Source organism: Corvus kubaryi, unplaced genomic scaffold, assembly GCF_017639235.1.
Source record: "Corvus kubaryi isolate FWS band 111438036 unplaced genomic scaffold, C.kubaryi_AGA036_p1.0 37334, whole genome shotgun sequence".
Taxonomy (NCBI): Eukaryota; Metazoa; Chordata; class Aves; order Passeriformes; family Corvidae; genus Corvus; species Corvus kubaryi.
In genome coordinates this window covers 22,998,044-23,011,778 of record NW_024581108.1, presented here as the reverse complement: position 1 = coordinate 23,011,778, position 13,735 = coordinate 22,998,044, and the positions used below count along the sequence as shown (strand labels likewise).

Sequence of the window (13,735 nt, the reverse complement as noted above, 5' to 3'; positions counted from 1 at the left end):
TATCTACGTGGTATCCTTGAGCTCAGGTGAGGTGGTCAAAAGCTGTGAACTGGGGTCAGGGGAGGTATTCAGGGAGAAACTGGGGGGAGGTGGGTCTACATCCTACTAGATGTGTGGGTGTGCATCCTCTTACAAATTCAAATTTGGGTTATTTGATCTGCAGAAGATCAATGTTCCAGCATTCATGGTGCTGACCAGAGGAACAGGTTCATCCTGCAGGTGACCAGGATCTTACAGATAAGGATCTTGTCAACACTGCAGAGACTGGAGTTGTCCAACAACATTGCCCATGTGCCACAGCGACGTGACTTCCTCGGTGCTTTGGGGATTTGCACATCACCACGTGCTGAGAACTGGGTTGATTAAAGCCTGGGACCCGAAATAGCATCGTCACAGTTTGATAACATGCTGGTGTTATTGTCTGCCAAGGTTAGGAGAGCCCTGGTAATACTGGAAGACTCTTCCCTAATTCTTAGTAAATCTGGCATGTTAAGAACTTTGTGAGGGGATGCACTTGGACATGTGAAGCTTCAAGGCAAAGGAATAGACTTGAGGTTTCTGACTGACAAGACACATGTGAGTACATGCAAAATGTGCTCCTCCTGCTAAAAATAACATTTCTCCTGTCAACCACGATGCACCCACCCCCACAACACCACCCAGAAGAACACATTAACACCTTGGCTTTGCACGTAGCCCGATTCACAGCAGCCACAAGTGGTAGAGGGATCTGCACTCTGTGCATGCTGACAAATCATATGGCACAGCGAGGAACAGAGGAGTGAAACTGGGCTAGCAGAAGTTGACGCCTTATCATCACAGTCCCTCTGAGCGTGCTGTAGGCTGACACCTCCACCAACCGAGTCATCTGCCCGGTGCCAGGATGAGGAGCACGAGCCTGCTATCCTGATTTAGCCTCTGGTAAGCCAGGCTTGGCTTGCCACACCAGGAAGGCTGGAAGAGGTGCGTGGATGCAAATGGTGCAGGAGCACCGTGGGTGCGCCAGCATGAGGAGAAGCAAAGCACATCCAACCACTGCTGCTCACAGCTGTGCAATGGGGACATGTAAAATCAAATACGCTTTATACACAAGTGATGCGAGATGTTTCTCCCATTACTACTCCCCGTTTGCTGCCTGACCCCATCCAGGAACTTGTAAATAATATTTCAAAGCAAGAAGGGTTGGGTTGTGGATAACTATTGCCCCTAAAAAAGACTCCTGCCGTGGCTGAGGTGCAGGTCTGTCAGACAGCCTGTCTGTGTTTCTAAGGTAATGAAAGACATGGGCAGCAAAGCTTTTTAAAATGGTGATAGACTAGAGAATACCAGATTTTTTTCCCCAATTATTGTTTCCTATGAAAATCTGCACTTCTTTCCTGAAAAATTAAAGCTTTCTTTAAAGCTGAAGACACAGCATCCCTGCCCATGACAGGAGGTTGGAACCAGACCATCTTTAAGTTCCCTTTCAAACCAAACCATCATAGGATTCTGTGACAGTAAAAATTGACCATCCTTCAGAATTTCTCACAGTAAGTTCTAGGCAAATAATCTGAAAACTCATTATTTACAGTTTTGCTTTGATATAAATTTAGATTGTTTGCAAAGTAAATTTCTTAAAAGGAAAAAAAAAGGAAGAAAAAGAGAGCTGGAACCAAGTTGTAGCTAAGTATCAGCAGGTGACCCGAGATTGATTCCGAGTCACAGAGGTCACTGTCAGTCCACTGCAGCCTTCCCCCAGGACAACATGAAGCTTTATTCAAAGGAGATTTTTGGAAAACCCAGGAGATTTAAATGCATGAGTTCCAATCTCATGGCAAGCACATGAGCCTATGTTCTCACTCTCGAAATTAAGCTCCTTTAACTCTCATTTGTGTGGCTGGGAGAGCCCTGGGCCCCCACAGTGTTTGCCTTGTCTCAACCTCTCCTGACAGCTCTGGCAAAGCCAGGAAGGCTTTGGTGGATGCTGAAGGCACCCAGCCCTTTGCAGATGGTGCTTAGCACTTAACAGGATCAGCCCCTCAGCCACTTGTGTGATGTCCATCACCTCAGATGCCTCACCATCCCTGAAACTGCACGATGCCCACCACATGTAATCAGCCCATAAGCTGCTTTCACCTCACCTCGAATGTTTGCCATGCCGATAATCCCAGTGGGGTGTCCATATAAAGGAGCCCCTTGTTCAGGGAAAAAGGGAGGAATGCTCTTCCATAAGAAAATTAGGGAGTTGACAGAGATGTAAAGCTAAAGGTTTGCAAGATTGCTTTTGTTGGTCCAAATGTTGTGAGGTTTTGGGGTTGGAGATCCTGGTGTTTAAAGTTAGTTATTCAGCAGGTGGTGTGGCAGCAGCTGCACATGGAAAAGCAGCTTCTGTCCCCAGTCAGCTATCAGCATTTTAGCTTTTTTTGCTTCTTCTCCAGTCCTTTCTTACTCCTGTTTTAGCAAATGTAACACCAGAATCAAGTCCCTTCCTGGGATGAAAACCTGCGAGTTTATCAGCCAAGATGGAACTTCAGTTTTGGCCTGATTTGGTTTCTCTCTTGGAAAAGCTGAATGGTCGGATGCTCTTGGTGGTTCTGGTCATTTTTCTTTTGATTATTGACCTTGTGAAAAAGAGACGACCCAGGAATTTCCCTCCAGGGCCGCAGCTCTTTCCTCTCGTGGGAACCTTTGTGGACTTTAAGCAGCCCCTCCATCTCGCACTGCAGAAGGTAAGAGCTCCATGGACATTTTCCCTACTAACATCTTACCCTTCCATGACTCTTGTCACCACACTGTGAAGCAGCAAGGGCACTCTCAGGCAGAACTAGGTATATAATAACCACATAAGGTAGATGACCCTTCTTGGTTTTATCTCTCACTATCACCTCCTCTTCCAGGGGAGTAGGAAGGTCCAATGGGAAAGAAATCCATAACAGAGGTAGACCTACATGTTCCCTCTTTTCTTCCCATCTGACTGTGACCATTTCCTTCTGGAGTCCACAAAGGGCTCTGAAGAGCTGGACCAGGCTGGGGGAGAGGTGAAAAGAGCTGTGTGAGAAATGAACTGTTTGGACTGTGAAGATCACCTCTGGAAATTGTCCTGTCATTGTCCTTGCTCAGAGGCCAATGATTCACCCCATCACATCTGAAAGAAACATTTAAAATCTTATGTTCTGTGGTTTCTTCTGTGTTGCAGAAAGAGGCAGTGATCTCTCTAGAAAGGTTTCCACAGCTTTGACTCCCACCAGAGCCAAAAAGAGAGAGATTTTATACATGCTGAGTATTCCCCTCTGAAAAGGTGGAAGAAGTTCTGGCATGCTGGCTGCAAAAATCCTTTCTGGTGACCATTTGTCTCCTGCTTTTGCTCAGCAGGCTGACACCAGCCTGTCTACCCTGGGTGTTCTCAGGCCATCAGCACAGGTGGTCCCTAAGGGAATCCTTGGGGAAGGCTGAGGCAGTGAGTTCAGGATATTTTGTCAATACACACAGTTATTAAGAAAATTAATCCCATTCATTTACAAGCACACAATGCCTGAGACACCCATTTGGTCCCAGGCTGGTTTCATGAGTCACCACAGCAGTTTGGGGTGACTCTGTGTGTCCTTTCGTGTAGATTCATTCTAAGAAGAGGATGAGCTCCTTGACAGAGAGGAGATATGATCCCACTTTACTCTTATACCTCTCAGAGGAGACACTAATGACAGCAAAGTCCATGCAAGGAAAATGGCTGTAATTTGGCCATAAATGCGGTCAGGCTTAAAATTAGAAGTATGTTTCTAGCCATAAACAGTTAGAGCTCCTGTCTAAATGGGAGAGCTGGAGAAGAAACCACACTGCTCTAGACACAAAGTTGATGAAAGGGGTAATTTGTCGTGTTTTGCCCTCACCAGGAAGAGCCTGAGTGTGGTGACCCAGCTGGTGGGACAAGGCAGACGCCCACCAGTTCCAAAGCAAGTCACCTCCTTGTTACAAGCCAAACTGATGTAAACACTTGGTAAAACCCAGGTCACACAAGATAACAAATATAAGCAAACCATCTCTCCCACCCTACAGCTCTCCAGCCCCTTTTATGCCTTCTCCAGTCTTCACGGAACAGTTGAGATTGGATGGGACCTGCACACTTGGGTTTGGGTTTCTCTAGTCCCTTTGCTTCAAGCAGGGTTAAATTCAAAGCTAGATGTCCCTGCTCAAGGTCTTGGCAGGGTGAGTTTTGAAAATCCCCATCTTCTTGTTCTCAGAGGACAATGGACTCTCTTTCAGCTTACGGGTCGGTACGGGAACATTTTCAGCGTGCAGTTTGGAAGTCTGACATTCGTGGTGGTCAATGGGTACCAGATGGTGAGAGAAGCTCTTGTGCACCAGGCTGAAATATTTGCTGATCGGCCAAATATTCCACTCCTCCAAGAAATATTCAGAGGCTTTGGTAAGCACAGCTACCAGAATTTTGGGACAAAACTTAGATCTCTTTGGAATGATAACAGTTAGAGTGAAAGAAACAGGTTGAATTCAACCCTTGTGAACTGCACCTGGAAAACCTTGCACAGGGGAAGGAAAGAATTGAATTCAGACTAATAATCTCACGAGGGTATGTTTTAATCTCTCTGAGATTTAGGGGTGAGGATGGGCTCAAAACCAGATTTTAATGGAAGAGGAGAAATAAATGCAAGCTGCCCAGCAATCTATATACTTGCAGAGTTTCCCCTTGGTTTTCATTTCTCCTTTACTTTTCCTCCCTGGGTTGCACACAGCTCCAGAGACGGGGTGCTCCTGCCTGCAGCTCTGCCAACAGTGTGATAGTACTCAGAGTATTTTGGCTTACACCTTTTTTTCCCACGCAAAGTGACAAAGTAGCAGATTAAAGCAAATCCATAAAGCTAGATCTTTAGCATAAGCCAATTACTCTTGAATTTTAATTCCCAGGAAAAACCATAGCCTTTTCCACATCCACAAGCTTTGTTTGCCTTGGTTTGGGGTTTTTGTCCACAAAGAATGGCTGTTTCTGAATCCTAACACTCACAAATGACCCACAGAGAGGATTGTTCACCTGTTTTTTCCACCTACAGGGCTCATATCATCGAACGGGCACATATGGAGGCAGCAGAGAAAGTTTGTTTTAGCAACACTGAAAAGCCTTGCAGTAAATTTTGAGGAAAAAGTGCAAGAGGAGAGCCGATACCTCGTGGAGACGATTGAGGAGGAGAAAGGTGGGGGGTTAATGCACAGCACCATGCTCAGAGCTTCCAGCTAAATGAATGATGAGAAGGAAAACTCTTACCCCAACACAGCTCCAAACGTGCAAAACATTTCTTCAATAGCTCAAATCTCTATCTTACACTTCCAGATTCTGCCTTTTAGCATTTATTTTAGACCTCAGGCCTCCTATTTTAGTTCTTCCTTATTAATATTAAATATATATATACTAGGTGGTTATTAAAACGTGTTTATATGGCTGAGGAAGTGTCTCATGCATTCTGTGAAGGAATAAATGCAGCTCTCCTGCTATCAGGCACTTCCACTCAGAGGCTTAGTTAACCTCTGCTTGTCCTTGGTTTGGCAAAGTATTTTAAAACTTGTTTAGTCAGGCTTTCCTTTTGTATCACACACAGATGAAGCATGTGCCTTGCTCTTTTATGGTCCAGCTTTTAAAAACTGCCAGAGGGATATTAGTAAGAATAATTTGTATGTTGGTACATGGGTGATGTTGCACTTCAGCTTTAAATAGAAGCAGATGGGGTTGAGCTAATTCTATGGAGCTATATATAGTACACAAGAAAGATCTAAAAAGGAATTGTGAAATTATATACTAAACTTGCTCCATTTTAATTGCTGTTGCACTGAACAGGCCAAATACTCCATGTTGCCAATTGATTATAGTCTTCTATAGTCCTGATCAATAAACTAATTAAGCTGCTGGTTTGGGCCTTTCTTCCCATTAGTAATGACAAATAGTGATCATGTCCATCACTCTAATATCTGAGCACCAGCCCAGTTTAATTACTTTCTTGAAGAGTGAAGAGATCAGCAGTCCTGCGAGGAGTGCCTTGCATTTCAAAGTGATGCTCAACAGCAGCTTGGGGTTGGACTGGGCTTGTCACTGAGATCAGTCTCTTGTCACAGCAGGTGGCTCTCCAGGCTGCTGAAATGTGCTTGAGGAGATGAAAGTCTCTGCTCAGTAGCTCTCCCAGGGAAGACAGAGGTGACGAGCATCACATCACACTTCACTTTATAATTGTGCTCTATGGGCCACATGAGCTATTGCTAGGGTTTACGGGTGGGCACAGAGATCTGCAACCCTCTCCCCACTCTCCTTCCTTGATTTCTTCGTGGTGGACAACTAAAGCCCCAGGGCAATGGTATTTTTGCAGTGTGGTTAGTCCTGGGCTCCCTGCCCTGGGCTAAGCTTTGAGGGACCATCTCCTGGCATTTAAAATTGGCACCAAACACATGTTGGAGCGGGCAAAGTCGACAGCCACAGCATGGCATGTTGCTGGTTGTTTTCCCTGGAAAATGCTTCAGACCTTGCTTGGGCAGCTCAGTGATAATGTCACTGTCTGCCAGCAGCCTGGGCTGGACACAGGATGGGATGTCCTGGCCCATAGTGCCCAGGTTCCAGTGGGATACTGGAGGTGATGGGGGTGGTGGGTACCCCAGGACATGGGGTGAAACCTGAGCACCACCATGGGTGAGACGTAGGCGAGGTCTCACCCTGGTTCACAACTGTGGATCTGGTAAAGAAAATGATTTTGACTGAGACTGTACAGGAAAAAAGAATGAAAGCTGTCTTTAGAATCACAGAATCATGGAGAGATTTATGTTGGAAAATATCCTTAAGTTCATTGAGTCCAATCATTAACCCAGCACTGCCACATTCACCACTAAACCATGTCCCCAGGTGCCACATCCACATGTCTTTCAAACACTTCCAGGAATGGTGACTCCACCACTGCCCTGGGCAGCCCCTTCCAAAGCCTTGCCATCCTTTCAAATGAAGAAATTTCCCCTCATATCCAATCAAAATCTCCTCTGGAACAACTTGAGGCTGTTTCCTCTTGTCCTGTCCCTTGTTCCTTGGGAGAAAGGACCAACCCCCACCTGGCCACGACATCCCTTCAGGCAGTTTCCTTTCCTTTTGTTTCCTCCAGGACAACCATTTGACCCCCACTACAAAATTAATAGTGCTGTTTCAAATATCATCTGTTCCATCACTTTTGGGAACCGCTTCGACTACCATGACAACCGTTTCCAGGAACTGCTGCACTCCCTGGCTGAAACGCTGCTGCTCATCGGAAGTTTCTGGGGCCAGGTAAAGCCACTTGGATGCTTTTCCAGCTTCAGCTGCATGTAACAGCTCAGAAACTGGGGTTTCTAAGGCACTGATATAATCTGCCTTTTCCTGTAGAAAAAAAAGTCACGTTTAAAGGAAAATGACCATGAGAATTGTATTACATTAGATGGGATTTATGCACAAAGTCCATCAGGAAAGTAAGGAAATATTGGGGCACATGGAGAAAAAAAAACACTACATAATTGTAAAACCAATCTTATTCCTGACATAACCAAAGAACAATGGGAAAATCTTAAAAGTATCTGTTTCTACCAAAAGAAGAATTAGTAACACAGTGAAAATTCCTATCTTTTCCTTCACCCATATCTCAACAAGTTTCTCAAATAACTTTTTAATGAAAAAATTGAGATTCCAGGTTTAGAACCAAAATAGGTGGATTTGGTGATGTATTTTCTGCATGGCCACACACCATGGGTCAGGTCTGATCTCTGTCCCCTCCATGGGGACACACTAAGGGGCTCATCTGCATCCACCTCACCTGTGGCCACCTTACATTAGGGGGCAGCTTTGGCCACTCAGTATTTAAGAACTTTATCAGCAGAAAACATCTGTCCAATTCTTATCTTGTTTGCCCTCGTTTACACCTGTGTAAGTAAGTTTGTACAAACTGGACCACTGTAGCAAAACTGACTTTTTTTTCCTGGTAGCAAGCAGAATTAATCAATTGTCCCATCCTCTCAACTACAATACTTGCTCTTTTCTAACTCAAGAAATGCTCTTTTGCTCTGTTTGATTTCTCACCAGCTTTATAATGCTTTTCCTTGGATCATGAGATGGTTGCCAGGACCCTTCAGGAAAATCTTCAGGCACTGGGAGAAACTTCAATATTTTGTGAAAGGCATGATCGCAAAGCACAAGGAGGATTTGGACCAGTCGGAGGCAGGAGATTATATTGACTGTTACCTGAAGGAAATAGAAAAGGTAGGATGGAAACACCTCAAACCACCTAAGGATTAACCCACAGAGTGAGCAAAGAAGACTCAAGGCTGTTTTGTCAGGGGAGCTCTTGCCTCACACGTTGCCTTCCCCTCCCTACCTCTGCCACATCAAACTTTAGCAGCAGCAGAAGCCTGATCACTTTGAAAACACACAGATTTTTCTTTTTTTTTTCTGTTTGAAAGGATTTACACTTTGTCTTCTTCCCTTTTTCGTTCTGTCACACGGCGTAGGAGGACTCTCAGGGAACATGTTCATGTTTCTATGAGCGCTCGCAGGCCTGTGTTTGCTATTGTGAAACTTGACATTTAAAAATGCTACCTGCTTTCAAGAGCCGCTCTACAGCAACCAGGGTGTCTTTCAAAACAGTCCTCAGGGCTTGAAATCCAGTGAAAGTAAAGGCTGGAAATTTCCAAGCCTGAGGGTAGATAAAAAAGGAGCAGCAGGACTTCAGTTACACACAGGTGATTTAGGATTGGGTTTTTGAAACCATCCCCTCCACAGTAAGAGTTTTCATTGCCGTGTTCTCCCTCCAAGTTTAAGGGTGACACCAGCTCCTATTTCCACGAGGAAAACCTGCTGTGCTCCACCTTGGACCTGTTCTTAACTGGGACTGAGACAACGGCGACCGCCATCCACTGGGCTCTGCTCTACATGGCCGCGTACCCCCACATTCAGGGTAGGGCCACTGAGGGGTCCTTTGCTTAGCCCAAAACTAGGCAAGGGAAACTCAGGAAACAGAGTTATCCCAGCTCTGCCACATCTTGGATCTGCCTGTGCCCCAGGTATCTTATTGGGAACCTTCTGAAGACAAGTCTTACGAGGAGCGGTTGAGGGAACTGGGAGTGTTTAGCACAGCAAAAAGGAGGCTTGGGGGGACCTTCTCACACTCTACAACTCCCTGAAAGGAGGGTGCAACCAGGTGGGGGTAGGTCTCTTCTACCAAGGAACAAGTGATAGGACAAGGGGAAATGGCCTCAAGTCGTGCCAGGGATGGTTTAGGTTGGATATTAGGGAAAATTTCTTCATTGAAAAGGTTGTCCAGCCCTGGAACAAGCTGCCCAGGGGAGTCATGCAATCACCCTGGAAATGTTCAAAAGGAGTGTGGATGTGGCACTTGGGGACATGGTTTGGCAGTGTTGGGTTAACGGCTGGACTCGATCATTTTAGAGAGCTTGCCCAGCCTTACAGATTCTATGAAGAGAGATATTTTGAATTTTTTTTTGCTCCCCACAGAGAAAGTTCAGCAGGAGATCGACGCCGTGGTCGGGCAGTGCCAGCAGCCGTCGATGGCCGACAAGGAGAAGATGCCCTACACCAGCGCCGTGCTGAGCGAGGTCCTGCGCATGGGCAACGTGGTGCCACTGGGGGTGCCCCGCATGGCCACCAGCGACACCACCCTGGCCGGCTTCCACCTGCCCAAAGTGCGTGGGGACCACCAGCCTTCTTCCTACCAGCCTTCATTCCACCAGCCTTCATCCCACCAAAGCAGGGTCTTCATGGCCCAAGTCCCGAATCTCACCTAGAGGGGAACCATCCAGCAGGATCATATAGAAATACCACAATTATATAGGAAATACAAGCCTTCTGGATGGATTCTGTGGGACTGTTATGGGTCTCACCTCCTTAAAGAGGATAATTGTGAGATCCTTACAGTGTTGGCCCTAATTTCCAATTTTAAAAGGTTTATGCCTTAAATTTTACAAAAGACACCCTCCACACATTATGGGAATAGAGGGTTAGGAAACATAGGAAAGCAAACAGTTTGCGTTTGTTAATTCCAGAAAATATTAAAAATCATCTGTTAAAAGTAGCACTTGATGAAAGGCAGGTAGTGGGTGTTGTTGCACACACACTGCTCTGCAATTACAAAAACAAATATGGGATTTATATATAACTGGTCTCTCCCCTCTATATGACTGGTTGCAATGAGACAAATAAAAAATCCAGGCATTTTCCTCCACATTGATCAGAATATTTCTCTTGCTGAAGGAGAATGTGGAGATAAACCAGATCAGTTTTTTTTAAAAAAATACATACATTTAAACAAATTGATTGAAAATTACTTGATTAAATTGCTTCAAGGTCCTATGGGAATGCAGTACTACCAATTTAAAGTTGGTTTGCATTAACATCACCTGTTACTGCAGCTCAGGGTGCAGATCAAAACTCAGCGATATGTAAAGGCACACACAAGTGAACAATCCTGCAGACTTTCACCCTCATTTAATTGTGTAGCTTAGGGGGGAAAAAAAAAAACCAAAACGTTTTGCCCTTAAAACAGTGTAGTTTACAGAGCTAATAATAACCCAGTCTGACAACACGTCAGCTCCTCTCCTCCGCGTAATCGCCCCTTTTCTCCACCTCTCGCAGGGCACCACCCTGATGACCAGCCTGACTTCGATAATGTTCGACAAAAACGTGTGGGAGACTCCAGACACCTTTAATCCTGAACATTTCCTGGAAAACGGCCAGTACAGGAGGCGGGAGGCTTTTCTGCCCTTCTCTGCAGGTAGGATGATGGATGGGCAGGTAGCTTTTCTTTTTGCAGAGGTTTTATTTTTTCCCCAAGACACTGCTTATAGAGTAGGAGGTACTGCTCCTGTCCAGCTTCCAGCCCATCCCCACAGTGAAAATCCCAGTCACAGTTAATAGTGGCTGCTCGGAGTGGGAAGGAAATCAGTTTGTTATTGAGGGATAAAAAAAATAAGGTTTTTCTTCTTGCACAAGTTGAGTAACTGGGTTGTTCAGACTGTTTCCGCTCTTTGCCTCTCAGAACAGGCGCAGTTTGCTCGACAGTAAACTTCTGGGGAAGGTTTGAGCAGATTGTGTGGGTGAACATTGCCACCTAACCTTTCCAGAAAGAAAAGCTGCCTCAGCCTGTGCAAGGCAGCGCAGGCCAGAGGAGGCTCAGAGGTGGCTGGAGCTCGCTCAGGACTCCTCCAGGTTATTTGTGCTCCTTTTGCAGGCAAGAGGGCTTGTCCCGGGGAGCAGCTCGCCAGGACCGAGCTCTTCATCTTTTTCGTAGCCCTGCTGCAGAAGTTCACCTTCCAGGCCCCGGCAGCGGCCGCGCTGTCCTTCGCCTTCACGCTCAGCCTCACGCGCTGCCCCAAGCCCTTCCAGCTCTGCGCCGTGCCCCGTGGCTGAGCCAGGCCCGGAGCTGCCCCGGACCCCCAGTGCAGCCCCCACAAACTGGGAACTGCCCCTTCTCCTGACCACCCCAGAGATTTTGGGCTGAAATGATGGGCCCTGGAGGTCCAACACCAGCCAGCATCTGGGTGGCAGGGGAAGGGCACAAGGGCCACATCCTGCACACTGCAACAAACACAAGTCTTGTGGCTCTTCCCTTCACCTGATTCCTGCTCCCCGCTACCAGTCTGAAAAAATGAATGGATTTAAAAGCCTTCTTACCTAATTTCCACTGCCAGAAACTTACAGGAAGGTGTCTGCCAGCTGCAAATCATGGTTTGATGTTGACTTTTCCATAGGGGGTATGTCCATCACCCAGAGACCACTTAGCAACCCCTAATATTGCAGCACCCAGATAGCCAAGGGCTGTGTTTCCTGAGGTGTCCCTGCTTAGAGGGAGCAGCTGGCCTTGGACATACAAACTCTAGACTCATGACTCAGCACCAATCTGGACTTTAAGGTAGCCACAGCCAGTCCTGAGCCTCAGGTGGGCTTGGACTTCGTGTGATGAACACTCCCTACAGCACCACATTGCTGCTGTGTGATGGAAATCACAGAAACAAGGAATGGTTTGGCTTGAAAGGGACCTTAAAGATCACCTTGTTCAACCCCTCTGCCATGGCCAGGGACAATTTCCCCGAGACCAGGTTGCTCCAAGCCCCATCCATCCTGGCCTTGGACACTTCCAGGGATAAAAAATATCTAAGCAGAGATCTCTGCAGCAGCAGCAGCAAGCATTTTTTGGATCTCATAGAGTATGTGGAAATTTTAGTTAGGAGGCTACAGGGGAGTAGAAGCATCTTCTACCAAAGCCCAACCCAAGTGGGATGGCACAAGGAGCTGTGCTTCCAGCTGGTCTGGAAGGGCTATAAAAATACATTATTGCAGTTTTAGTGTAGAAAAGCAGAAGGTTTGTGGTAGTAGAATACAAATCAGAAAAGTTGCAATAAAATAATCCCCTGGAGTTGCTGGGGAGCAGTTCACCTGAAGCCCAGCAGAAAAGGAAGCAGCAGAGAGTGCTGGGAGGGTCATAGCCGTGGCGGCTCAGTGCTGGCCCTCAGAAGGAAGTGTTGGAACAGTGGCTTTGTGGTGGGAAATCACAAGTTCAACACTTCCTCTCTGTTTCTGGCAAAGATTTGTATCTGTGTGTGACCGGCATGGAGATAGCGTGGGGCCAAGGAAGTGGCTTGGGACAGGGCACCCTCCACAATGAACACAGAGCTTCTTCTGTACTAGGTGTCTTTGGATAAGAGTTAATTACATATGCAACTTCCTTTTATGTGACCAAGCATTCATGCTTAGAAATGCTGTCTCCTGTGTGCTTCAGTTCGGAGTATAGTCACAGCAAAGATTATTCTTTTTCCTCTTGTTTTTTTCTTGCCTCTCCCCTTTCATAAATGACTTTTCTGTGGGTACCCACGTAGGATATGGAATAGTTAACAGGAAAAGAGGATTACATCGAGTTCCATTTCCACCGGTTTTCTCCTCTGTGTCCGGCAATACCGGCTTTGCTGCGGTACAAAGCAATCCCTGTGCAGTGACAGATTTATGCCACAGGGGAGAGTCCTCTGCACATCCCATCCGTGCCACGCCGGGCGCACGAGGATTCTGTCACTGAGTTGTCCTTCCGACTGATCACTTTAATCCTATTGCGTTTTTAATTATTGTTTCACAGTCACAGGCTCCCATGTTGTGTTTTTTTGTAAAAGGGAAAACATAAAAGACCCAGGGACTTTTTTTTCACCTATGAAGTCTTCAAAGCCGCTCGGCACTAGGCACTGGTTTCTCTCCATTTTTTAATTTGTTTTGCTGTAGGTCTGACCTCTGTCATGTGGCTACTAGCTTGTATTATTTGCACTGGCTTAGCAAATAAATGTTGATCTCTCTTTCATTTCCAGCTTGTGTTTCCTTGTTACTTTGGGGTTTCCTCTCCTACTCACAGAGAGAATAAATGATTAAACTCATCTTCTTTTTCTTCTTCTTTTTTTTTTTTTTTTTTTTTATCATTTGGGGAAAAATACCAAAATTAAATGCAATGATGCCATACCTTAAAGGCAGGAGGCACAAATTTGTTTACTTTTTGAGTGGATCCTTTCATGTCACTGCTGGGGAACACGTGCATCTCCACAGGTTCATGCCCAAGTGTGCTTAAAAACCAGAGGTAAAAAGAGAGATTTTCCTCAAAAACAGGTTTTTCCCCTTTAAATTCCACAATAAAACAGAGATTTGACTTCTCCAGCTTCCCAAGGAGAGCATGTGTATGGCATCACTCCAGTGGCTCTGCTG

The 13,735-nt window shown here is 46.0% G+C and overlaps 1 protein-coding gene across 1 annotated transcript; it reads left to right on the top strand.

The window, feature by feature from the left end:
• Positions 1 to 2,166: 2,166 nt before the first annotated feature.
• LOC121665915 (cytochrome P450 2J2-like) lies at positions 2,167 to 12,089 on the top strand. The gene is made up of 9 exons (XM_042030831.1): positions 2,167 to 2,708; positions 4,240 to 4,402; positions 5,043 to 5,183; positions 7,122 to 7,282; positions 8,069 to 8,245; positions 8,798 to 8,939; positions 9,497 to 9,684; positions 10,634 to 10,772; positions 11,229 to 12,089. The coding sequence occupies exons 1-9, from the start codon at positions 2,502 to 2,504 to the stop codon at positions 11,405 to 11,407; spliced, it is 1,497 nt and encodes a 498-aa protein (XP_041886765.1). The 5' UTR covers positions 2,167 to 2,501; the 3' UTR covers positions 11,408 to 12,089.
• Positions 12,090 to 13,735: the final 1,646 nt, after the last annotated feature.